Source organism: Solea senegalensis, linkage group LG3, assembly GCF_019176455.1.
Source record: "Solea senegalensis isolate Sse05_10M linkage group LG3, IFAPA_SoseM_1, whole genome shotgun sequence".
NCBI lineage: Eukaryota > Metazoa > Chordata > Actinopteri > Pleuronectiformes > Soleidae > Solea > Solea senegalensis.
In genome coordinates this window covers 5,514,304-5,541,774 of record NC_058023.1, presented here as the reverse complement: position 1 = coordinate 5,541,774, position 27,471 = coordinate 5,514,304, and the positions used below count along the sequence as shown (strand labels likewise).

General features: G+C 41.9%; 1 protein-coding gene across 3 annotated transcripts in view; it reads left to right on the top strand.

Moving 5' to 3' along the window:
- The window catches only part of eml3 (EMAP like 3), a 38,743-nt gene extending 12,349 nt beyond the window's left edge, over nt 1-26,394 (top strand). Inside the window, exons 1-24 of one of the 3 annotated variants that reach the window (XM_044021531.1) lie at nt 1,948-2,622; nt 3,336-4,300; nt 5,014-5,131; nt 5,255-5,752; nt 8,138-8,248; nt 8,600-8,628; nt 12,663-12,698; nt 14,113-14,233; nt 15,108-15,257; nt 15,446-15,515; nt 15,999-16,109; nt 16,674-16,769; nt 18,110-18,244; nt 18,362-18,500; nt 19,490-19,641; nt 19,773-19,898; nt 20,640-20,771; nt 20,876-20,943; nt 21,052-21,140; nt 21,474-21,571; nt 21,707-21,794; nt 22,081-22,179; nt 22,285-22,415; nt 24,444-26,394. In XM_044021531.1, coding sequence (XP_043877466.1) covers nt 4,171-4,300; nt 5,014-5,131; nt 5,255-5,752; nt 8,138-8,248; nt 8,600-8,628; nt 12,663-12,698; nt 14,113-14,233; nt 15,108-15,257; nt 15,446-15,515; nt 15,999-16,109; nt 16,674-16,769; nt 18,110-18,244; nt 18,362-18,500; nt 19,490-19,641; nt 19,773-19,898; nt 20,640-20,771; nt 20,876-20,943; nt 21,052-21,140; nt 21,474-21,571; nt 21,707-21,794; nt 22,081-22,179; nt 22,285-22,415; nt 24,444-24,650 — 2,934 coding nt within the window. In that variant the 5' untranslated portion in view covers nt 1,948-2,622; nt 3,336-4,170 and the 3' untranslated portion in view covers nt 24,651-26,394. Of the gene's footprint in view, nt 1-1,947; nt 2,623-3,335; nt 4,301-5,013; nt 5,132-5,254; nt 5,753-8,137; nt 8,249-8,599; nt 8,629-12,662; nt 12,699-14,112; nt 14,234-15,107; nt 15,258-15,445; nt 15,516-15,998; nt 16,110-16,673; nt 16,770-18,109; nt 18,245-18,361; nt 18,501-19,489; nt 19,642-19,772; nt 19,899-20,639; nt 20,772-20,875; nt 20,944-21,051; nt 21,141-21,473; nt 21,572-21,706; nt 21,795-22,080; nt 22,180-22,284; nt 22,416-24,443 lie in introns of those variants that run through there. The other 2 variants (XM_044021530.1, XM_044021532.1) reach the window with 2 other exon arrangements.
- The last annotated feature ends 1,077 nt before the right edge of the window (nt 26,395-27,471 follow it).

Here is a 27,471-nt window from a genome sequence, read left to right as displayed (position 1 = left end):
TTTATCATAAAATAATTATAAATGGTTTTGTTGTAAAGAGGGCTGCAACTTCTCCCTTTATTATTATTAATTATTTTCATTATCGATTACGCTGTAGATTATTTTCTCGATTAACCAACTACTAGTTTGCTGTAAAATGGTTCTCGAATATCTTTGTTTTGTTCACAAACCAAAATGATTCAGTTTTAATGATTTCTTTTTTATGTGGAGCAAAGAAACCAGAAAATATTCACATTTAAGAAGCTGAAAAATTAAGAAGCTTTTTTTAATTATTGAAAAAACAAACAAGTTGACTGATGTTGGTTTTTCTGGGCTGATATTGATGGCGATTATTACTAATTAACGAGGCAGATAACAATATTTGGAACCAATATTCATTTAAGGAAAAAAATTAAATTGTAAATTTCTCAAACTTAAAAAACGTAAAATAATAATTCAGTAAATACATTTTTGCGTAAATTGTACGGTACATAAACTTCAAGAAATAACAACACAGTCTTTTATTCTTTTTTCCCTTCTGTAACAGATTCTAATAAGCATCAAGACACAGGGAGTGGACTTTATGTAAAATAAAACACTGATACTCAGTGGAAATTTCCAACATGTTACTTACAGCATATCACTTCATCAGACACTTCCTTCTTCCTGTGCAGGCTGCTCGCATGTAGAGAAGAGTCCTCACACCAACCTTATCTTTGTTCACATACACAACCATGTTGCATGATGGTATGAGATAGAGAGACACGAATACACTTTATGTAAGCGATTCCCAAAGTCTGGGTCGGGACCCACACATGGGTCAGAGGAGATTTGTTTTGGGTCCCCAATCATCTCCTAGAAATTGATTTCTTTTGCCAAAATGAGTTAGTCACTAAATGATGTGCAAACATGCTTTGTCACTACTGTAGTCTTCCATCTTTTAAAAAGTGGGTCCTCCTGTGGAAAGTTTGGGCAACGCCGGTCTATACGGTACATGGAGGACGGTGATGTGTGTCATGTAATGTCATGATCACAGGAAGTGAGCGTGTGTGTGTGACTCACAGTTTAGGAGGCGCAGTATGTCGATTACTGTAATTAGAGGCTTTAACAGAATAACGTTAGTGAAGGTGACACTTCTCTGTTCTTTGTAGCTGTGGGTGGAAGTACTTAATACTGTTCTGTAGATACGGGACAGTATACGATATTATCACAATACATCTGAATCTGGATCATTAGTAGTTTATGTGACTGGCTTGAAAATGTTGTCCGACCTGTCAACATAATGTTTTATTTTGACGTGCCACAAGGCATAGTCTGCATCGTTCCAGTCATTCCATGATTTATAACTACTTTATTCTTATTTTTCACTTTTAAAATGTTCACTGAAAGCAATGGGCACAAGATACAAACGCTTATACAGTAGATACTGACTGAAATGGATTATGGGCCGAAGGCTCCTTCCTTTTATGTTTAAGAATCTTGAAGAAAAACTTTGTTAAAGCATATTTTCGTTCAATTATAGAACAATGAATGAATTTAACCAGTCTTGACATGACATTTTCATCCCATCCCATGTCTAGTAGCCCAATTTACAGTTTTAAGAAATCTCCAGTTTCCAGGTCTCTGTTTTCTGTGATTAAAATAATTCAGTTTGCACGTGGAAAGAAGGCGAAACCACGGCTGCGTGTGAACAAGGCAAAAGACATCAACCCATGTCATCTATTCCGCTTTGGCAGTTTTCTTGTTGTTGAGTCCTTATTTTTAATTTTCCACATTATAAACACATTACACTGTTATATATATATATTAATATAAACGCTCCTGAAGAAGGAATCACTCACAAATTAAATAAAAAGCATATGTATCCCTGTCTTAAATGTGTAGATTTGTAAAAAGGTCTAAACAACAGCGCCACACTCCAGCATATTCTTGTCTCTGCTCGGATCATACACGTGGCTTATCGTCACATTTGGCTGCAGATCAGCAGTGAATGCCACATTCATGGCTCCGTATCGCAGGAAACTTTGAGCCAACAGAGCGTGATCCTTGCTGGGTTTTCACTCGGCCACGGATCACTGTGGTGAAGGATTATCAGCAGGCGCGACTTCCAGGCAGATCCACGTCACAGTGGAGGGAAACGTTTTCCCACCTCTTCCCAGATGGATCTGCTCCACTCGTTCCGCAACAGCGCTGATGATGAAACCTCCCGTTTCAGCGAAGCGGTTGCACTAACGGAGCGAGAGGTCGTGGTGAATCATCGCGCTGGTGACGTGCTGAAACATGCACTAGGCCTCTGCTTTCTTTCATATCACTGGCTTGGCAAGTGGCACTGACATGTTGTAGTGTTAGCAGCTGCCAGGTACCAGCTGCAGTGTTTGTCTTTCTTTATGAATGGAAGCTCTCTTTTCTCTCTTTTTTTGTTTGTTTGTTGTACGGCACATTCACACTGCAGGTGTTGCCACGAAGCAACAAAACACCTTCACGTATCGTCTGTAAACAACACGTCGGAATCATCCAACCTTCCCGTAAAAGGAGGAAGTGTGAAAAGTATGCACGCACACCTGTGGTGCGCTTACATGTGCGCGTTTGCACGGTTTAACTGTTGCTCTCAGGAGAATCTAACCATTGTTCCTCTTACAGCAGGTTAGTCCACTTTCGCTGAACTAATTGTGTGGTTGACAGTATGAATCGCTTTATTTGTGGTGATATATATCTACACAGCAGGCGGACAAACGTGTGGCTGAGATGTCTTAGATGGTAGCGCGGGTTGTAATCAGGGTAGCGTTGAAGCAGCACAGGTGATGATGTCATTCACTTGTGCAGTGGAAACATTCATTCATTGTCATGCGAAGCTGCAGTGCAATGCAGAGATTAGACTAAAATAATAAATTAAGCTGCGAGAGTGTAATGGATATTTCCAAGCCAGGGATTGTGCTACGGCACAATCTTTGTGTGAATTCGAAATGAAAGAACCTTTTGTGGCTTTTTTTTTCTTTACTAGTTAGCTTTAGCTAGGTAGACAATGTGTACTGTCGCAGGAATAGGTGGACTTTGGTGCGGGGGACTTCAGTTTTTTGTTTGGAAAGGCATTTTGAAGATATGGTGAAAATACAAAAGAGTATAACCTTGTCCGAGTACCATGATATTGTTGTCAATTCTACCCAAAAAAAACCACTTATACTCGCTTATTTTAATGTGAACGGGGCTCATACGACCAAACTCGAACTATCCCTTTAAGACCTGGCACAATCTGATGATGAGGAATTTGAAGGCCACTATTTTAGGATTTACAGGTTCACTTTACTCTGAGTAATCCATGCATTACCTGGTAATCTTTCTACTCTTGTTCCCTTTAGGGCCACAATTACATTTTAACAATGTTGGTCCTGCGCGTGAAAACCGGTTTGTAAATTGCCAGAAAATGCAGATCTATGAGGAAATGAAGATTTGGACTACAATTACCGGCACAGTGTAATTCCAGGTTGTGGTGTTTGTCTTCGCTATAATGGACTCCATGAGGCTTTCAGGGATTCGGGCAAAGATAAGTGGTGTCGAAGGACCTCTTACCTACTTATTACTGTGTAAACCAAACCATTTCCCCAGAACTCCTCGCTCAATTAGCAGCTGTGCTTTGCTGCACTGCTCTTAGAGAAGAGCTCTTGAAATGGCTGAATGACAATTGAGCAGGCGAGTAATCATGGGAGCCGGAGAGCTAACATTCCCTCCTACAGCGCCGATGATGTTCACAGCTCTCGACACAAGTCACGAGAACAGAGGGAAGTATTTCATGCACATCTACACACACACACACAAACACTTTTTGGACCAGAACCAGCTTTGTTCTACACACTCCGAAACTGTTTCTCTTCTCGGCTCACAAAAGAGCCTTTGAGGAGCTGCGGACAGTTCCTCTGTGTGAGCGAAATGCTCGAAACATCTGTGATTGTCCCCGCTAAATTGTCGACAGGCTTTCTTCACTTACGATGATTCACTGTGACCGACAAAGGCCTCGTTGGAGGAAGAATGAGCCGTACCACTGGAGATCGTGCGGACAGACTTAGTCCGGCTTCATAAAGTCAGGCTTAATACCCTGCGTCTCTGCCGCTTCATGTTTGGTGACGCGCTCCCTGTGCTTTCTTTGTAGATGATGTTTCCGCCGACAGCAGCGCTGAGTTCCCAGACAGAGCGTCCATGATGGAGGTGCGTCTGCAGGCGCAGGAAGATGAGATCACGCTGCTGAAGTCCTCATTGGCCGACGCCTTACGCAGGATCCGCCTCCACGACCAACTCCTGCCTTTACTGAAACAGCAGCTCATTGCAGGTGTGTTGCTAATTGCTCTGTAATGGTGGTACCTTGTGTTTTTAGTTGCCAGTTCTATAACCGGCCAAATAACAAAGTATTCTCAGAGTTTTGGAGTCTTTATACATATGACTTGCACTCAGTATTCACAGTAAATTGTAATTTCAACTTCACACTGTTAAGATTAAATGGATAGATGCATTGAATGGAGGCTTGTCCAAGAACTTGGCTGCCAGCAGAGATTACACCGATTTAAGTTAGTGATATCTTAAGAATGCGTTACTGTTAGACTAAAAATTAAAATACTCACTTTTTGTGCTCATGGGAGCGCCATGTTTGGTTTGTTTCTGTCACTTAGGTAAATCCGAACGAAGGGTCTAAAACCCGGCATGTAAACGTAGCAATGGAGGCAGCAGTGGATCAACAGCTCCTGTTTGCCATGATTTAAAATCTCTTATTTTCTCTATGGGCTTTGGTTTCGGGGGAGTAAGTGGTTTACAAAGCGACGCAATCTTCAGTCTCCAGTTGGAAATGGCTGTGTCTTAAATAAATAAATAAATAAATAAATAAATATTACATATAACATAACATATTTCGCTCTATATTCATGGTCAGTTCCAGGTTTTGTTAGTCAGGAACCCAATATTGTTGGTCCCGGCACCAAAGAACATCCAGAGTTCCTGCTTTCGATGATGCACTGTAGTGTTGACATAATGACTGTCATCTCTCCACAGTAAACCCTGGAGCTGCACGTGTCCTCAATCAAGTGTGCTGCCCAGATGGATGCACCAGCAGCAGAAAGTTGTCCTCCAGCTCAGCTATCGATGGGATCCATCATTCTTCTACTTCCAGGTACTGGATCGAGCTCAATAGCTTTGTTTCGAGGCATGTTGTTCTGTACAAATCCACCTGTGTTCATAGTATGTTGTCTATGTGACTGTTCTGTGTCGATCTCAACATCTTAACCATCTCTAGCCAACTGTCAGGCAGCATTGTGACCAATACCAATGGCCACATAGGAAGCCCGGCGTCCACAAAGCCCAGACCAGTATCCGTGGACAGGTCAACACAGACAGAGTCCGTCCTCCAAGGAGGGGATGCTGGTCAGGACAAGGTTCCTCTCCACTGTCGCGTCCAGAGCCTGAACCTGGAGGACGCACTCCCCCCGGGGCATCCTGTCGAAGCGACACGCGCCAAGCTGCACCGCGTCCCCGGTATGGAAGAAGAGGACGAGGAGGAAGATGACGAAGTGGGAGGGGAGCAGGAGAAGGAGCTGAGTTGGACGTCATCAGTGGAGGAGCCCATCCAGCCCACCACGATCAGAGGCCTCCAGAGAGAGGAGTCCCACGACGGAAACTGCTCTCCAGAGGAGGTGGTGGGCTCTTCCTCAGCCTCGCTCAGAGCTTCAGACCAGAACCTGAACTCCCGCTGCGGACCACTGTCCCCCATCCAGGAAGGACTAAAGACGCCTCTGTGCGTGAGCTCGCCTCACCACCAGTGCCGCCTCCATAATCAACTTCTTTCTTGTGATTGACGGCATGGCTTTGTCTGACGAATCAAATCTCTGTCTCTCTCTCTCTCTCTGATCCTCCTGATTCTGACTTGTGTGACTATAAAACCCAGTTGAGCTGCAAACCCTCGCATGAATCTGTCACGGTCAGGTCTCCAGGGTGTGATTACGCCGCGTTATGGTGGAGGGGGGGGGGGACACCAGAGGCAGATGACATGTTCTGTCATCTTGTTCACTCCGTCCTACCATGTGCTTTCTATTCCGTGTGTTTGAGGAGGGGGCCCTCCGAGGAAACATAATGGTGGCACTCGTCCACGCTGAGTGACATTTCCCAGATTAGCTGCAAGGCAAACAGAGGTTGGAGGCCAGTGGAAAATGTGATGTCGGGGTAATTGAACACGTCACGTATGAAATGGGGTTGGATTAGGGTTAGGGAGAATAAGGGGGGGGGCTTCTACGGGACAACTTTGCTGCGGTCACAACGCATTAAAGTGTGAGCATCCCTGTGGAATATGCTAGAAAATGGCAGTCGTGAGGGAGGCCTTATTTATTACTTATATTTATCACCTTTGATAATTGTCACAGGGAACTTAAAAGTGTGACGGTGTCAAAATCAAGGCCTTGGAGATATTAAACGTCACTAAAAACTTATTCAGCAGTTGGTCTCAATCACGTCAATAACGTGGCCTTTATATTTGAGTATAAAAGTAAAATCTCATGATCTGTGATCGGTGTAGACTTGACGACGTTAAGCGTCAGCCCTGAAAGATCCAAGAGAGTTTTAAACCACATTTTTAAGCCACATTTAATATTTGTCTTCATGAATTTAGTAATAAATGGCATTTTAACAGCCGTTTTCTTTTGTTTCATCACAACATCAGTCTGCAATCTGCAATTCAACTGGGTTTTTGCACAAACAGAAAAATCTACTGTTTATTTCTTTCTTTTTTTTTACAAACTTTATACCTTAATAATCTACCTGAATTCTTTCAAGGATCTCTTAAACTGAGTGATTTATTCCTCTAACCTCCTCCTCTCTCTGACAGTGATTGGGAAGCACAGTGTCTCGTGTGTGTTCGCATGTGCACGCCGGTGTTTTTTCGGGGGCTTTCTTCTTCTGTCGTGGCTTTAAAGTAGAGGTAGAGCGATTATTTTTGCCATTTTATTTAACAATAGGCATAGCAATGTAACTTCCTGGATGTGTTGATTCACTGCCGTGACACAGGAAACGCGTGGATTATCATGGGGACTCTTCGATTACAGGCGGACGTTTATTCACCGCGCTGACATGAACACGGTAGATGAGGTTACATTCTCCGCGTGTTACCGTCCTTTTTTTGGTAACGCGGGATCGTCATGAACGAGGGATTAGTTTTTAAGAAAGGGATTTAGATGCTAATCCCCGTAATGTCAGTCCATGAAAACACAGGGTTGTTATTACTTCTTAAACATATCCTCATAAGGCTTGTCGCCCAGATGGAGGAACATAGTCACGGCATTATATGATCACTGACTGTATATTTGAAAGTAGGGCGGAACAGTTACTCAGAACTTCTGCAATTTTCAAATTTCTTAATTCTTAAAGCCCAAATGTGTGTGAAATGATCATTTCAGATTAAATATTGTCCCGACAGATGGAAGAAAACATCCCTTAATCATGGATCTGCAAAAAAATCTAATTTAAATATGTGATTCAGATGAAAATGAGAGTAATTATGTGGGAAAAAATAATCATATTGCAATCACATTTTCAGTCAAAAATAATGGACGTAATTAGACAGTAAATCCAAAAAACCTGCCGTTAGGGGCGACTTCTCTGGTTTGTCTATGAGAGAATGAGCCTACTTGCACTGTAATAACCTGATTTATACCATTAGTGAACCTTGTTTCTGAGCAGTTTATGGTCTCGATCACTAGATCGTCTTTCGTCCGTCATGTTTTCCGTATTGTAAATTAAGGCCCAATATGATCCAACAGATATTTTCTGGGAGTTGCCAAATGCTTTTGCCAAACTTTTTTCCAACTTTCTTACCTAAGATTTATGAAATGACATATCATATCAAACAGAATCCTCTTGGAAATGGTTGGTTTACACATTAAAAAAAGAATACTTTTACTAGTACACGCAAAAAAATATGGTTTTGGGTGTTGAATGGAAAAAATACGATTTAAAAACAACAAGCATGGGTCCCTGCATGTGTGACGCTGGTATTTCACGGAATACTTTGCATGCATTAATAACTGTGTCCATGTGTTTCTGGATTAACTGCCTGGATTAATTTTTTTGTTAACTCCTTAAAGCTAAATCCAGTTGTTGTTGTTTTTTTCCCCCTCCTGTGGTGCTGCAGGGTTCGCAGGAACAGCGAGAAACTGGGGAACCCGGAGAGGCAGAGGAAGCGCCTGGATAAGAAGGCGGCGTCCTCGGCCAACCTCCTCACCCGCTCCCCGAGCCTGGAGAAGTGAGCCACGCTCCCTCCATCACTCACAGCTGTCACCGCCACAACAGTCACACCGTCACACTTGCTCACTTTTTCCTACATCTGCTGCTGCTGCTGCTGCTGCAGCCGCAGCCACACGTATCTCATCCCATCAAAGGGACACTTTGGTGGAACACAATGAATGATGGGCCCTGCCTGAATTATAATTATGATAATAAATAATACTCATAATAATAATAATAATAATAATAAGATTCCATTCCCACGGAAAAACGCGCAGACACATACGACATCTGAATGTGAAGTCAGACTCTGGTGGAGAGTGATTTGTGTCACGCGTCTGTCTCACGTGGTTGTTTTCTGTCTCCACAGCCGAGCGAAGGATCTGATCGCCAACGCAGGTATGAATATATCTGTCTTTTCCGTCTCACTTGAAACTGAACGCTCTGTTCATCACTTTAGAACAGGGCTGTCCAGACCTTTTAATGTGGGGTCAATGGTCCCTTCAGAGCTTTTTTTTTTTTTTGCACTGTTTTATAATCATTCCATTTTCCAATTGTCACAATTATCATTTTTACATTGCATTGTAGCCAAGTCTAAGCCACGCAGGAGTGAAAAAAAATCTGCTTTTCTTTTCAGTCTGTTGCCAAGTGACATAATAACAAAATAGACTAAGTGAACTGAATGAATGAGTTTCAATATTTTGTGACACCAATTATCGATATATATATATATATATATATATATGTATACATAAATACGTTTCAGTCCACTAAATAGTGCCAAGTGCTCACGCTCACTCCAGCTGTCGTGTGATCATATGCGAACATATTTCGCAAATACTCAGTATTTTGCTATAGTGTGACTTAAATATCGTGATAATATTGTAGCGCTGTATCGCGATATTAACATTCACAGGTGTTGGTTTAGTTGTGTTTTTAGGTGAGTTTTTCTTGTTTTTGCCGTTTATTGACGGATCAATTAGAATTTTTTTGTGACGGGTCGCTGATCACCCTATTATATACCCCGTGAAGAATCTACCCACTTACAACGTCTTTAAAAACGATGAAATTTAAAGGAAATTTGGCATGTGCGTATGCAGGATTAGGATTAGACACTTAAATGCAACATGGTTCCATCCCTTTGAACATGTTTCGATGTGTGCATTTTAGCAACATCTTAACAGATCAGGATGAATGTTGTAGCAGCTATAAGCAGGTGAAGTTATATATTCTGGATCCTGTGGATCAAAATGTAAAAAAGTTCTGTAAAACACAGTTGACAAAGTGTTTACGTCTTGGCGGAGGTCCGCGCTCTCCGAGTGATCCTGTTTCCATCTGTTGTCCTTGGGCAGGAGAACATGTAACACACACACACACACACACACACAGACATAGAATATAAGATGTAGTGTGAGATGTCAAAATTGTCAAAATGCATCCATCCAGGTTTGTAGAAACACGAGCAAACTGCCAAAGAAATGCTGACAAGACCGATGACTCGGGAGAAAGTGTGAAAATCTGTTTTCAGTCTTAAATTCTGATGGATTAAGACTCAAATTCGATAAAGACTTTCCACACGATGTGGAACGGAGCCTCTCTACTTGGAAAAGAATTAAAGCAAGACCCTTGAATAAAGACTTTAAAATCATGATCACGATCTTGATTGTAAATCGAATATCGATAAAAACGACATCACAAACTTAACCTTCCTAAGCAGGTTTAACCAGATTTAACCACGCCCCCAATGTGACGTTACCGCCTCCCGCTAACGACCGATTTTGCGATAACTAGCCCTATAAGTGTAAACGTGTGACCTTATTCAGTGGTGGAAAAACCCTGCATTTAAACATTAAATCAATGTACTGGAACCATGCTAATAATGGCAAACAGGTCACATCTCACTGCAAAGGTGTTTTCCTATCGCGTACGATAACGCTATTGGAGGTCAGAGGTCAGATTGAGTGACCTGGAACAGTCACAGCCGTCTATTTAGTTAAAAAATGGCCTCCAGTGATTTGCGAAGCCATCGCTGATCATCGTCACATGTCGTGTGTTTACATTTGGGAATTTTTCCCACGTTTTTCCTTGCGTCCTCCTGACTCGAGTTCTCCCGAGGCCTGACTTGAACTACATTTCTGTCCGTGTGCCCAGGCAGAGCTTTTCTCTCTCTCTGTTTCGCACATGTAGTCGTTTGTGCAGAAGTGGGTGTATTTCCCAGCCCCGACCACAGTTGTGGTTAGCGTAGCTTCATGATTGTTGGCCTTCGCTCTGATTATAGTAAGGCCAGCTTTTTTTTTTTTTGTTTAGAACCGAGTCGCACAGCGCTGTGAGCGCCTCTGCCAGTCACAGCGAGTGGAAAACCTGCTCAAAATAGTCGGAGTTGTCAAGTAATTGGAGCGTGAGGGTTGAAAACCTGTCATGACACAACTCGCAGAGGTTTTTCTTTTTTTTTTTAAACAATGTATGACTTTATTTAACGGTTCTGTTACAGTTTCCTTGCAGAGCCACAAAACTCAATATACTTTAGCCACAAGGCAATTTACGTGAGGAAAGCAAGTAGTGGAATGACAAACTCTGACCATTCGGCTCTCACATTACCCCCTAATATATGGTTTATTTCAGCCTGTTTTACAATAATGAAAATGTTGCGACAGAGAGGCTGAAAAGTTGTGGACAAATATCTAATTTTGTGATTTTACTGTTAAATTCTTGCTAAAAAATTCTGACTTTAGTTCAGTGTCAGAAAGGTTTTAACATAGAAGCAGTGAAATGGATTTAAAATTTGAAACTACTTTACTTGTTTACTTGTATGTATTCCTTTTATTGTATCTACATTCATAGAGCTGTAACAACAGGGTTTTATTATTCGATTTTAAAAAAACAACAGCTCTTGCTGCGTCTTCTTCTACTACGTGGTTAAATACTAACATTTTGGTATGGACGTGCTGTTGCAAAAGTGCTTCATACCCAACCGATGACCTGGAGCAATTTCGCTGTCTCTGAGAGGCTCCGCCCACATTGACACGTTTTAATGTGTTCATCGTACAACGATGTTTTTGTCCCCTTTTTCAGTATAGCCCGAGCACAAGCGGCAGGGTGGCGTCGGTGAGGGGGTTAACGTGCATAAAAACTCTTGAAGGTCAGGTCTGACAAAAACCCTTTGCATTTCCAACTTTTCAGCTGGAACAGTGACATCGCTTCCAGTTCTGGTTTTACCAGAGATATGGAACGCAGCAAGGCTGATGTGTGTTCATATTTCTGTAATTATTAAGTTATAAGTGACTTGTTTCATGTCAGTGGAACTTCTACGTAGGCTCTGTCTCCAAATGACTTCACCAGCTCCTACAGTGGCTTCATTTTTGAGCATTGACAGGAGGAGGAGGAGGAGGAGGAGACGACGTGTCATCCATCTTTATATAAAGTCACTGGTTCAAAATACGGTGATAACATAAGTGAAGTGGTAACTAATAAGTGTTGACAGCGACGCATGGGAGCGGTTCAACCGTTCCCCTCAGAGAAACCTGCCCAGATCCCGGCTGACACAAACAACTGCATTCCATCATCTTGACATCCAGCGATATTTGTGGCTTAACGTACCAGAAATATCAGTCAACGGGAAATTTGGACCTCATTTTTTAAACTCGTGATTCAAAAAAAGAAAGAAACCGAGAGAGCTCAAGTGAAACCAAACACTGCAGAGCCTGTTTGGGCCATGGGCGCTGCCTGGAATCCCATCCACAGCAGTGTGGTTAGCCAAGCTCTCCTGACGGAATGATGGATGGCCAGCTCTGCGGAGGAGGAGAAGAAGAAGGCCAAATTCACGTCTTCTTCTGCTTTTGATGAAATACCAAAGCTGACCGTGTCTGCCAGATCACATTTGTTTGTTTTCTACCCGCTCTTTTATCAGACAGGTGTCTCTTCCTCTCACACTCTCTGGTGTTTTGCCACCTTTTAAGGGTCATACAGTTAACCCTCTTATGACCATCATTATATTCCGGTCGCCTGGATTTATTTAGATTTTATGGCTGTAGGAATGTCCACGTGAGTGCTTCTTTCTGCCCCATTTTCCAAGATAACTTTCGCTTTCGATATCTGGCAGTTATTCAGCCTTTTAGGAATTACGGTACTGAGAAGCTGACATCACAAACGCGTGATGTGCGTCGCTCCGCGGAAGTCCTGAGGGGCTACCGTAATGACAAGTATATGGGTGCAAAGCTCCGTTTCCCTGCTTTCCGGTAGTTTTTGAATTGTCTAGATATCACAAACACACGCGTGTCAAATCCTGTCGGCAACGACAGGACGGTAACAGAAGGGTTAAAGACGTTGAAGAAACTTGGAAGAACTGGAAACCAGATTTAAGTCCAAATGTCATAAATCTTTCTGAGAGAATCTCTCTGTTTATTTGTTGTTTTTTGTCTTTTTCTCCCACACAGGATCCCCGGGGTCCAGAAGAGGAACCTACAGCCAAGGTAAGTTCTCTCCTCTGTTATGTCGCTTTGCTTCTCCGGCTCTTCTCATGCAGGGGAAAGTCACATTGGAAGAAGAACCATTGCTACCATCTTTGTCGGCCGCACTCCTCGCTAGCGTCTCCACAGCTCATGCTGAATCGTCTTGCAGACGGCCGTGATGATGATGTTGAAATAAATGAAGCTAAAATGTTCCGGACATGGGCACCACCGTACTGTGATGGCGACAAACGTGTCTGCAGAGTCGATTGTGAAGAAGAACAATCGATCAAATTATGATCACAACGGTCAATCGTGACTTTTTCACCCTATTTTTATAGAAGTAAAGTAACCAACAAAATAAACAAACTGCTGAAATGGAGGAGGTGGGCGGTCCTAGGTTTTTTGGCTCAAGTAGCAACTCACTCATTGGTTTAAGGGCCTTAACCTAAGTATTTATATCAATGTCATGTTTATTTTTCGGAAACCAGAAGTAACCATAGCCATACTAAGAGTTTGTCCACCACACGTCCCCCTAGGGTTAGGGTAGTAGTGTAGTAATAAGACATTCGGTTGTAATCATTGCTTTATTAAATGTATTACACTCAACATGAAGTTACATATATTTGAGCTGTTTTAATCACAGTTATCCTCGTCATTATTTGCTAAATTTAGAATTTAAGTCTCCGTTTTTGTGCATAATAAATATGTTTTTATTGTGAATCATTTTATATCAAAACAAGCACTTTTACTTTGCAATTCTGTCTAATATAATGAATATCATATATTGCCCACCGGCAACTAAATAGTTCTTTTTTTCCACTTTTTTTCCTCTGTCGGCCCCCACTTGACCAGACTAGATGCTCATTGGCCCCCAGGTCATTTGAGTTTGACCCCCCTGCCCTATTGGATGGTAGTAGCTGTCAATCACACGGTGTCCACGCCCAAATACATGCCCTTCTCTATCTATTGTCTCATTTTCTTAAAAATGCACGTCATGTATGATGTATTGGAGAAGCTGGACCTCGTGATAGACACCAGGAAAAAGTAATCAAGCAAGTGAGAGGCTAATTTTCTCATAGCATTTAAAACCAGCCGAGTCGCCACCCGATGGCTACATGAGAATAGACGAGTTTCAGGCCCTTCTGTGGAGTAACTAGTGCTTTTTATTTGCAGTAGGGATTGCTTCATTTTTAATGTCTGATGCTGATATCACAACCTGGATTTACTGATACCGATATCAGTCATGTTACACCTTTTTAAATACAAGGCTGTTAACTACACATTTCATGCTGATGCAACATCAAAGTCATGTTGGATTTTTACTATTTTCTCATTCTCTTATCTGATCTAGTGATTTTTTGACCACTACTACGTATCGTATCTGATCCCTGAATTTCAGCCTCTCGCTACTTTCTCTCCCGTGTTTGTCTCCCAGGACAGTCGATCAAAATGTTCATCCGCGGTCGACCCATCACCATGTACGTCCCCTCTAACATCCAGAACTATGAAGACCTGAAGATGGAGCCGCCCACAGAGAGACTCGAGCTGGACTGGGTGTATCCTTTTACCAGAATGTCACACGGGCGTTCTGCCACGTGTTTATTTATATTTATTGAGGCTACGTTCGCTGACTGCTGACTTCACCGTTGCGGTCACTGTTTGGTGTGTGAGAGAAGTGGCAGCCACAGGCGAAGGGACGGGTCACAGATCTGTGAGAGTCATCAATCACGCATTCGTCTTTTATGAATCGATAAGGCACAAGGTGTTTTTTTACGGAACTAGAGTTTAAGACGTTAGCAGGACAACACGAGTAGGAACAGTCATGTGATGTAAGATGGCCGATTGTACTGACTGTATATGGGACTACGCGCCTGCACGACACAGTATATAGTCACATGAATATGAACCAATAAAGATTCTGAATACTGGAATAGCGGAACAAGAACTTGGCTTGTGACCCAAGGGTTGCCATTTTAAGTCCCTGCTAGGTTCAAGGGCCTGAGCAAGGTACCCGTTGCTCTTGTTCATTGGATACTCCAAATTAAGCCGCCGTGTTTCCATCAAGGCACAGTTCAGTTTGCTACGGTATGGTGGGGTGTGCGCTGGTGCCCAATGGCCGACCACAAAGATGTGATCGAAGAACAACATGGATTGCGACACAACAGACAACAAGACGTCAAGTTTGGTATGAGAATAGGCTGAAGAAGAGACAAGCTGATTGGACAAAAATAAAAGCGTCATCAGACTGTCGCGGGACTACCTCCACCCGTACCGTACCATTACTCTGGTGCCCCAAGGGCCAGTTATTTTGGTTCCACTCGGTTAAATTGACCCCAGATACAGGGGGGTCACATCTAGTGTACTACATGTGCCAGTCCCTACAGTTTTCTATTATTGGGGCGAAATGTCACCTTGACTCAGTCACGTCAGTTATGGCTACCGGGGCCGGGACTGCCGCGCCAACATGTACTTCCTTCCCACGGGCGAGGCCATCTACTTCATCGCCTGCGTCATCGTGCTGTACCACATCAACAACAGAACGCAGCGGCACTATCGCAAACACACGGACTGCGTGCGCTGGTCAGTCTGCGAGCACGCCCACCGCACACATTCATGCATATGAACACAGGAGGAAATGTGGAGCAGTATATTTTGGTTTCGGAGGAAGAAAAGAGCACTTTTGTTATTTTTCTGCCATATTCCATAAAAAAAACTGCCGTTTATTTTTTGAATTTACTCCAGTTACTTATTGTTTTCCGTCCCTGCAGTCTAACCCTCCATCCCGACAAAGTGCGAGTAGCATCTGGACAGACAGCAGGGGTGGACAAAGATGGCAAGGTGACGACTGCTGCTGTGAACTCACTCATCCTCTTCAGGCCTCTGGAAACGTCTTTCGATGCCAGATACTCTATTTCTGTTGCAGTGCATGTGTGAGGAGTTGAAGCCCGGAATAGACACTTTTATTTGGCACAAACTAACCATTATGATGTTTAAATAACAGCATCCAGGTTTACATTCATCAACCATGACATTATAACTTAAATGAGGGCTTTTGAAATTGAAATTATTACGACAGTGGCCTGTAATTTGAAAGACGCAGCATATAAGTAGTATTACGTAACTTCTCTGCATGAATGTCACACAGAGGCAGAAGAATAACAGCAACTGCAATTAGTAAGAGATACACACTGCAGCTTTAAGTCTCATTCAGACTGTAGAGGTATGGAGAAAAAGCTGTTGAATTTTGGCTCAAGGAACTGGAAATGGTAACAGTCACCATATGCTGAAGGAAGATGTAAGCAAAGTGTGTGTGTGTTTCAGCCTCTGCAGCCCTGTGTTCATATCTGGGACTCCACCTCTCTGGTCACGCTGCAGCAGATCGGCCTGGGATGCTTCCAGAGGGGAGTGGGATCGGTTGCATTTTCCTTTGCTGTGAGTCGTTTAAAATAAAACATACACACCCTTAAAGTCCCATGTCTATACAGTATATAGATATATATACAGTATATATAGACGTATAACTTGTTTTGAGAAACGAGCCTTTATTTGAAACAGGTCTTCCTTAGACTGCCAACAATGGAACCGAACTCTTCCTGTGCAGGTGTTTGACACATGAAGAACTCCCCATCTGAGGCTTTCTCAAGCAGAATAAAAATAAAGATTAATTGACAATGTTATTGCAATATTTGTAAAAAAAAGATCATTATAAATCATGAGGAGTGAAAGTGCAGGCTTCCCGTTGTGGCACTTTAAAATAAATGCCTAGAACTGTATGTTGGAGAGGTGAAATATTATTGATTTTCCCCCTTCACGATTGTCCTGATTTCAGAAATTCACCACAATTAACTTCATGTGAATGCTTTTTAATGTGATGCCGGATAAAACCGTGTCTTGTCCCAGCTCCAAAGCACTGTGCTTGTGTTAGAAAGTTGTTGAAATATATACATTAAACTGAAAATGGCCACGTTTTAAAACTGACCCTCACTGTTCTTCCAGGACTCGGGAGTGTTCCTGTGTGTCATCGACGACTCGAACGAGCACATGTTGTCAGTGTGGGACTGCAACAAGGGCGTCAAGCACGCGGAAGTGAAGGTAAACACAAAAATCATCAAATTGGGGTTCAGGTCTGGTATTAACATCCATTCTCTGTGATCTAGTCGCCTGCATGCGATCGGATCTGGCTTCCCCTGCCTTTAGTATCCGGGGGAGTCAAAGCACTACTCGCGCTGCTGTTACATGAAATAAGATTTTAAATTAACATGCACTGTATGGACAAAGGCATTTGGCCACACCTAAGTAAGTTAAGTTTTGAATTCAGGTGTTTCAGTTGGGTTTAGAGATGTGCTACATTTATTTCAAATCCTCAGTAAATAGGACAACTCGTCTGCATGTGGATCACTGATGATGATTGATGATTTCACATGATGTCGAGAGGTTCTTGTGTAATTATTGATTAAAACCATTAAGATGTTCTTGTGCAGTGTTCGGGCTGAGCTGGTGAAGTGTGTGACACGATCGGTCGCCGCGGGGTTTCACAAAATGTCACCGTTCTCTCACAGAGGAAACGGATGGAAGTTTTTTGAATGGTCTGCTCAGCGCTGAGACTTTGTCGAGATGCTTTCTACAAAGGACGTCTGTTTGGAGAGATTTGGTGGGGGCTGTGTGTGTGTGTGTGCGTGTGTGTTTCTCCTGTGCTTTTATGGGCTTTTATCCCAAATCGCCACAACTTCCCTGAGAGCAATTTAACTGTGGCTGTCATGGCAACAGGGTAAATATTTTACACAGGGAATTTGTCCAGCTGTGTATATATATATGTGTATATATATATATATGTGTGTGTATATATATATATATATATGTATATATAGATGTATGTATATATGCCTGTGTTCTGTAATGCTGCCGTTGAAATACATAGGTGGCTGTTTGAACTTGTAAATCATCATTTTAATGGACTCTTGCAGGAGATTATATCTTAGAGCAGGTAGCATCCAGTCCTGTATGTATGTGTGTGTGTGTGTGTGTGTGTGTGGAGGAAACTCTGAACTGGACAGGCCATCGCTGACCCACACTGTACAAACATACAAGTTCATCGAGCAGGAACAAGATAATTATACCCCCCACCCCCTCCTCACAGCCCAGAGTCCGTATGCCACTTTATGGTGCAGCCATGAATAGAGCTTTTTGTGTTCAAAAAAAAAAAATGACACTCCAAATAGTTTGTGTACATACTGTATTGAATATACTAAGACAAAAAAGTCGGGAAACGTTTGAATAGATTTGGTTTTTGGGGGGAAAAGCTGGGAAAAAGTACATTAAAATGCTTAATGCTACTGTTTCTGCAAACTTTTTGTACAAAAACGACTTTATTTATTCATTCTTTTTTATTTTACTGTACTGTACTGTACATTATTCTGTGTGTGTGTTGTCAGAGCACCAACGAGGCTGTGTTTGCAGTAGAGTTTAATCCAGGCGACAGCTCCAACATCATCACCTGTGGGAAATCCCACGTTTACTTCTGGACGCTCAATGCGGGACTGTTCACCAAGAAACAAGGCATCTTTGGAGTAAGACTCACTGGAGTTTATTTCATCTCTTTATCCTGAAAACATTGTTGTAAAACAATCTATAATGTGATAGCATTATGTATAAAAGGTATCTTTGTTTTATTCTCTCTGTTTCAGAAATACAAGAAGCCCAAGTTCATCCAGTGCTTCGTGTTCAGTCTGACTGGAGATGTTCTGACCGGAGACTCTGAGGGCAACATCTTGACGTGGGGGAAATCAGCTGCAGATATCAAGACTCTGGGCAAAGGAGCCAAAGGTCAGTGTGGCAATTATGTCTGATATAAGCCTAAAGTACAAGTACTGATACTGACACGGAAATTGATACTGATACTGACACGGACACTGACATTGAAATTGATTCTGACACCGATAATGATATTAATATTGATACTGACACCAATACTGACATTGATTCTGACACTAATACTGACATGATAATGATATTAATACTCATACTGACAGTAGACACTGATACTAATACTGACACAGATAATGATACTTATACTCATACTGACAGTGATTTTGTTACTGATAACGATATTGACAGTGACACTGAAAGTGACACCTGTACTAACACTGATACTTGTAATGACTCCGATACTGATACTGATATTGATGCCTACACTGATACTGATACCGATACTAAAAGTGCTGCTTATAATTATCAATACTGATATTTATCATCAGTGTTATTATGGGTGCTATTCTATGAGGCTTTCCAAAATGTATAGAAAATTTAGATGCATCATGAAAAATTTAAAGAATATTTTATTCCTGTTGAATAAAGTTAAAATGAAGGTTTTTTTTAACTGTCTCTCCAGTTTACCTTTATAGGCTGGTAAATCAGAAATAGTTTTGTATGGTTGCTCGTGCTGCCTATTTTACTTTTCACTTTTACTTTACCGTTTTACATACGATACAAGTCACTGCAATTTTTCCAAAATGTAGTAAAGTGAGCCCAAACGTTCATGGGCTTGTCCACCGTGTTTAATGAAGTAAATATTACAGAGCCTGACCTCGGCAGCTTAGTCGTCTTGAGGGGACTGTTATAAATCGTAAAATGTCAGCAAAACTAGATGTGACATAAATATTAATAGCAGCAATGTTGGTCCAGATACTTCAGTTCTCACAATTTAGTCCCATTTCTTGATTCCCTAGTTAGAACGGTTGTCATCATTTTTTTATTGTTTCAATCACTTTTTTGTTTTCCTTACTTTTTGACCCTCCTTTGTCACCTTCCCACAGAAACCTTCCAGATAATGCGTCAGACCAGAGCCCACGAAGGCAGCGTGTTCACCCTCTGTACCCTGCAGGGCGGCGGTCTGCTCAGCGGGGGAGGGAAAGACCGCAAGATCATCCGCTGGAGCGCCGACCTGGCACCTGAGAGAGAGTGTGAGGTGAACCACAGCTGTATGTGTGTGTGTGTGTGAGAGAGGGAGAGAGAGAGAGAGAGACACTGCTGGTGGGAAGTTCGGCGTAATCACACTCACAGTACAGGATTATTGATTCATGTTGGTGATTTGGGCAGATTCCAGAAAAGTTTGGGGCAGTCCGTACCATCGCTGACGTGGATGGGGAGGAATTCTTGGTTGGTACGACGCGCAATGCGATCCTCAGAGGAACCTTCTCTGGAGCATTTGTGGCCATCGTGCAGGTACATAGTTCTATAATAGGGCTGTAAATCCTACTTCATGTGTGCTCATGGTGGCACTGACTGGCTGAAATGAATGAAATTAAACCTGGTGGAAGAAGAGGGAGTTTACGGCGTAGCTTTCTCCACCACCATTATCCTGGGGGTGGAGAAAGCTACGTTAAGAGATGCTCCATCCACATTCAATGCATAGACTTTATACACTCACTTTATTATAGACCAATATCGTGTTGCTGCATGATTGTGTTGCCGTACAATTATTATCACAGACTCGTTGCATCGCGATATTATTGGTATCGTGGACCATGTATCGTATCGTATCGTGAGCTACCCTGTGATTCCCACCCCTAGTCAACTACTGACTCCGTCACATGAACGGTGAATGGTCTGCGTTCACGTAGCACTTTTCTAGTCACTCAAAGCTGCTTTACACTACAGATGTTTGCCATTCGCCCATTCACACCTGTTACGTAGGGTTAAGTGAAGTGAATTCTACTGCTCAAAAAAAAATCAACAGGTTAAAGGCTTCTTGTCTCCACCCGCCCTCTGCACTGCTGTTGTATACACACAAATGCTCCCTCAGTCAGGTCTGATAGTTTTGCTTGACAGAGCCTGTTTTCAGATAAAACAACACAAGCAAAGTTACATCGTTTCTGATCACAGAGACCAAACACAGGCAGAATAATCATAACTATATGAGTTTCAACAACTTATATTGGACGTTCTTCCGTGTGTGTGTGTCAGGGTCATGTGGACGAGATGTGGGGACTGGCCACTCACCCCTCCCACAACATCTTCATCACCTGTGGCCACGACCGACAGGTGTGTTTGTGGAACACAGAGGAGCACAAGCTGGACTGGTGCATCAGCCTGGAGGTGGGTCGGCCGTTTTCCACTTCATGTGCTCACTTCATTTACCATGAATAATAAAAAAACAGCTTTTTGTAAGCAGCACTCGTTGACACTCGTGTCTCTGACAGGAGTATGGACTCTGCGCTGATTTCTGCCCGAACGGATCAGTGGTTTCAGTCGGACTCAGCACAGGAAAGTAAGGAAACGCAAAAAAAGCGCAAAAGAAAAAGTTACATAAAGAAAAACTTTATGGAAAGGATGTTAATGTGAACATAAGTCACAGAAATCCTCTGTGTTCTCACAGGTGGATGGTCCTGGACCTGCTGACCAGGGACGTGGTCTCTGAATCCACAGATGGGAACGAGCAGCTGTCCGTCATGAGATACTCACCGGGTCAGTGACTCCTCCCCCTTATTAATCATTAAATAAATTGAGGCATTTTGAAAATGCAGTTAGATAATTAAAAGGTTAATTTCCATTTTTTATTTAATTTCTAGTCAATATTAATAAACATTTAATAACTTAACACGTTAATATAGTGTGTTAAACATGTAATGTGTGGACTGTTTATCTCACACTCGACCGTGATAATCATGAAAAAGCCGTTATTGAACACATTATTAACGTGTTGTAACAGTTTGTTATCATGCTTAAGCAGTAATAAACATTTAATAACTTCATGGCCGTCGTCTTAAACTGTGTTAAATGGCCTTGTGTGTTTTTCAGATGGCAGCTTTTTAGCCGTCGGATCTCACGACAACTTCATCTACATCTACACCGTGACGGACAGTGGGCGGCGCTACACGCGCTTTGGGAAGTGTAACGTGAGTAAAACAAGCACAGTCGTTATTTTGTCGTTTTGGTTTACTTTTAGGGGCCGGATACTGATGCTGGCGGGCCAGTTTTGGCCCACGGGCCACCAAATGCTGATCGCTGCATGTGTTGGTCTCTGTCCTCAGGGTCACTCCAGCTTCATTACTCACTTGGACTGGTCCAAGGACGGGAAGTACATTATGTCTAACTCTGGGGACTACGAGATCCTTTACTGTGAGTGTCTTATTAATATTTACATGAACCTACTGCTCATTTTTGGGTAAATGAACTCATTAACATTCACTTTAAAACAGTGCATGGCACAAGAAAAAAAAACCCAACCCCAAAGGAACTTTGACTAAAGTTAGTTTAAATTTTAAACAAACTGCTTTTTTTACTTGAGTACACATGTTATCAGAACAGTGGTACTTTTACTTGAGTAGAATATTTCAGAACCTAGCACAATTTCGAGCACACCGGCTTATTTTATTGTGAAAGAGCCTCTCTGGTGTTTTCACAGGGGACATCGCAGGAGGCTGTAAACTGCTGAGGAACCGCTTTGAGAGCAAAGACAGAGAGTGGGCCTCGTACACGTGTGTGCTGGGCTTCCACGTCATGGGTGAGAAACGCCAAGTGTCTTTGGCGTCTTTGTCCTTTTATCCCCCCCCATGTGCAGTCATTTCTCTTCACGTGAAATGATTATGATGATTTTCCTGTGTCGCAGGCGTGTGGCTGGAGGGCTCCGACGGCACGGACATCAACGCACTGTGTCGCTCTCACAGTGAGAGGATGGTGGCGGTGGCCGACGACTTCTGTAAAGTCCACCTCTTCCAGTACCCGTGTCCTAAACCCAAGGTAAAACTCTGTGGATGTGCCAGCAGCACATCGATCCCCCTCTTACACAAAGAGGAAGAACAGGTTTTTGGGCTCCAGCATGTGTGAAATATTCATCATGTGGATTGTTTGACATTCTGTCACATAGAGACGTTTTCTTCCTGCTTTACATTTTTCTGTTTGTACAAAAACGTCGCGGTTCAACAGTTCCTCGCTTCTCTTTTCACGTTTCATCTCACCTGATGGTTGGCAACAGATCAGCAGGCACATGTCAGTCACATGACAAGCAGGTTACAGTGAACAAATAGAAATAGATAAATAAAATGTCACAGAGTATTTTTCACAGCCGTACGTTTACATGCACAGTTTAGAGAGATCAGGCCTTAGTCTGACTATGACAGGCAATTGGACAACTTGCCGCGTCTGAGAAAATCGATTTATTGGCTGTGTACGTATGACTCCGCCTCTGTAGGTGGCACTGTATCTCTCTATAAGCTAGCGCGTATTGAATTTGTTTCCTGTTGAGCTTAACATCACAGAAAAACAAACAGCGGATGGTGTTGTGGTTCTGTAGGTTTCGCACATGCTGTACGTTAACCGTCGATCGAGCATGTGGTTCTTGTGGTCGCCGTGTTCCCACAGCAGCTTATATGTCGTCTTTTTCTACTTCCGGGTCAAACATTTTGGTGCATGCACAGAACGACAAGTCTGACTCCAGTCTGACTAAGCGTATACATGCAGGCATAATCGGACTATGAATCACATTATACAGATATGTTAGTCCGACTAATCCCCGGAATACCTAGCGGCCACATGACGGAGATGTAAGCTGTGTTAGCAGGAGGAGCTGTGCAGATCAGAGTGGTGTATCACAACCAGTGTATTTTAGGGGTTAGACTAACTGGATTTTAGTCGGACTAACGTGTTTACGTGACATGAAGAAAAACAAAATATTGTCTTAGTCCAACTAAAACTGGACTTTTAATATGCACGTAAACGCACTGAATGTCATGGAGATTTTGCTTGAGACCAATGCCCTGCTACTTACCTTAGTGAACTAAGTCCCATAATGTAACACACTGACATTTACTTTTCGCCCAATTTTTATGGAAAATGTGGTTAAATACTGGCGTATGTGACAGTGACCACACCTCAAAAAAAGTGAACTATCCCTTTACGGGGGTGGATAGAGGAATTTATTTATTGTGAAATAGGAAGTTGTTATTGTGGAAATATGTGAACTCTTTCTTCCTCTGAACTGTCAAGTTGAGATGAGACTTGGCCCAAAGTGGCTGGACAGCGCCCCCTAAAGTCCTGCCCTGAAAAACCAAAGGGATACCAAAGAGAGCAGCTAACAACCAGAGTCAGCAGCAATATTTACTGTTGTTTTCTTATTTCCACCATTATGTGTTGGTCTCTATCTCCTCCTACACAGTCTTGTTCGAAGTACCTAAAATTGATACTTGAGTAAAAATACCTTTAAAAAAAAAAAGTATCTTAACGAGAAACTGACTTTGAAGTCACATTTTTTATAATATTACTTAAGTAAAAGTCTTAAAGTATATGACATTTACTGTACTTAAGTATCAAAAGGAATTTTATGAAATAAAACATACTTAAGTTTTAGAAGTAAAAGTATTAAAAAAGTGAGGAGTTGATTGAGCCATGGTAGCTCAGTGGTATGGAGAGTGGTCTTTCAACTGGAAGGTTGTGGGTTCAATTTGGTAGTAACAAGTAACAAAGACAGTATAAGAGGAAATGTAGTGGAGTAAAAGTAAAAGTTGCTGGCGATATAAATAAAAAGTAAAGTACAGATACGTGAATTTTGTCCTTAAGTATTTGTACTTTGCTACATTACAACGCACCCACTTTCACAAGTTCATACCACAAAACATTCGTCATGTTCAGGAACCTTCATATTGTTTCCTGTCTTTTTTTCCCCCATTGAAAATGAATGGAAACCTCATCTGCCTTTGATCTCAACTGATCGGAAAACAGGAAAACAATCATTGAAACAAAAGTCTTCCCGTTCATTGGTTTTCTCTCCAGGCGCCGAGCCACAAGTACGATGGCCACGGCAGCCACGTCACCAACGTCTGCTTCACCCACTGCGACTCCCACCTGCTCTCCATGGGCGGGAAGGACATGTGCATCCTGCAGTGGAAGGTGGTCGGAGGCGGAGCGTCCAACGGCAGGGAGCGGCTGACCTCTGCGTCGTCTACCTCCACCAGCTCCCCGGAACCCACCGTCGGCTAGGAAGGACGCGACGGAGAGGGACGCCGTTTACACTCGGAGACGTGTTCGTCGTCGGTGCAGAGCAGCCACAGTCGCTGAGGCCCAGCTCCGCCTCTATGCTGCCCCCTGCTGGGTCCGTTTCATTTAAAGAGGGGGTCTCCTCCAGGAGGAGGTCACCCGTCATTACATTACATTACATTACACTTACACTTACCTCCATATTCATGTAAGCACTTGTGAAACTGGACAGTGCGTCGTCGCTCAGGTGAAGACGGAGGTGAGGAGCAGTAGACGTGGTCACGTGTGTGTTTGCAGGTACAAAACATGACTTGACTTTGGGACATTTCTGCGTGTTTTCCGTCAGTCTCGCATCAGCGGACATTTTAGGACAGTCTGTGGCAAACGCCGACGTCTCCTTTTAAAGCTGCAGTAGGCAGGTTGCCAAGAAGAATAGCTGATTGTCGAGTTTTAGCTCCATTTTGTGAAAATGTTGTCATTTCAGGATCGCCGCTCTCATCCTCCTCCACCCCCTCCCCCCCAAGCTCCTCTCTTCAATGGAGCACGGTCGGAGACACTTGTTTCAGACGTGTCACATGACCAGAAACAATATCTGTCTCTGAAGATCTCTGTTTGTTTTTGCTGCGTGACAGTTTAGATGATTGTATTTTTTGGTGCTTGTACGCGAATCTCATGAAAATAATTCAGAAAAATAGAAAAATGTTAACATTGCATTCAACTTTTTTCTGTTTTTATGTTAAAATGTCCTTGTATGTCCGAAGAAAGACGCCTTCGCTGCCGTATGATTTCTAGCAACAGTTAGCGCAGTTTATACGAGTTGTCTCCTTCTACTTCCGGGTCAAAGACCTGGAAGTCCTACTCCAGTCCGACTAAGCGTTTACATGCAGGCATAATCGGACTATAAATTGCATTATACAGGTATGTTAGTCTGACTAGCAAGGGTTTAGTCGGACTAATGTGTTTACATGACATTAAGAAAAGCAAAACAAATTATTGTCTTAGTCCGACTAAAATTGGAGATTTTGTTTGCATTTTTTGATATGTGCATAAAACAAGTTTGAAATGAATGCCCTGCTGCTTATCTCAGTGAACGAAGTCCCATAATACAACACACATACATACACATTTACTTTTGACCCAGTTTTTTTCAAAATGTGGGTAAAATTTATTGAAATGAATTTAGTGAATTTATTCAAATGAAATGGCCCCAAAATTCAGAAATGTATAACTATGTTAACATTACATTCAACTTTTTTTTGATCCCACTGAAGGGACCTTGAACAGCCAATAGGAGACACGTCTCTCAGACGTGTCCTTTGATTGGTCAAAAGCCTCCTGTGTCTCCACAGATTAAGTCGGAGGTTGTTTGGTCGCCGTATTGTTGTTTTTGTCTCTCTCAAAACTCTTAATTTACATTTATCTTAAAAGGTTATGGTGAAAATATTGATCAATAAAGCAAAAAAATCCTACCTACTGTACCTTTTAAATACATTTGCTTAATGTTTATTTTACATGATTTAAGTATTTTCAACTGTTTGGTTGAAATCTCAGCTTTACATTAGACAGACTGTGACAAACCTGTTATATCATGAAAATCAATCTGATTCATTCATTCATTCATGCATCTCGTAGTTTGAAAGTGAATTTTGCTTTATTACAGTTTTATAGATATTTAAAGAAAATAACATTGGGAATACTGTGATGTTGTGTCTGCCAAGCTCCCAATAAATTAACACGAGACTGTAAAGTGTAATGTGTGTGACGTGTCACTAGTGGGCAGTGCTGCTCCAGGAACTAGGTCTTGTCTCTTGACGCTGCTTCACAGGGGTCATGACCCTGTCAGCAAAGACAAACACAGGTAAGAGAGTATCAATACATAAGTTTTCAAATCATAAATGACCAATTATTTTAAACATGTTGAATAAAATGCATATAGATGAAGATATGTAAGATAAATATGAAACAAAAAGACACAAAGTGTACTTTATACGTCACAAAAATGAACGTTATCCCTACATACAAATGATGCTTTATATAAGAAAAGAACATTAACATCATTATTTTCCTATATATCCAATTAAATGTCATATAAATAGGAATATCAATTAAAAAAATTATAAATGATCCATTTATAAAAAATGTATTTTGAAAAATCCATTCATATTTGTGTTTAGAAAACTGTATTTGTTTGTTTTTAAGCAGTGACGACATCATACTGGATTGATAAAGGATGTTTTCCAATGATTTAGCCATGGTTCTCAAACTGGTACATGTACCGCCAGTGGTAGGAAAATTAGAAATACTGTTCTCGTGTATACCGGGGTATTTACAGTATGTTTTATATGTAGTCAAGAAGTGCATTAAGGTGATGTAAGGTAGTTTGAAGGTGTAATATTTCCTCTTTAAAAAGTGTTGGGTTAAGTAAAAAATATACTCAAAAACAGGTTTAAGTGGAAAAACTTTTTTTCGAAGGGTGAGAGTTGAGTCAAGAGGTCAGAGAACACTAAATTGCTTTTTATATACTGTATATATGCTTTAATTTTTAATGTGTCATAGTTGTATATGTTCAATGTGGAATCCTTTACCTGCCAGAAGAATAAATGGATAAGAAATTATGAAATAGTGACAATAAATAAAAATTGTGATATTAAATAAACATATTAAATTGAAATCATGAAAATCCAATCTGAAAGTGAACCTTGCACCTTTTCTCCCAACATAATCCTGTAATGTCGTCACAGGCTGACACTATACAAGTGACACTGGTCACAGTGTTATTTTTGATGATATTGTCCATGTAATTATTCTATTTTTTGGTCAACTA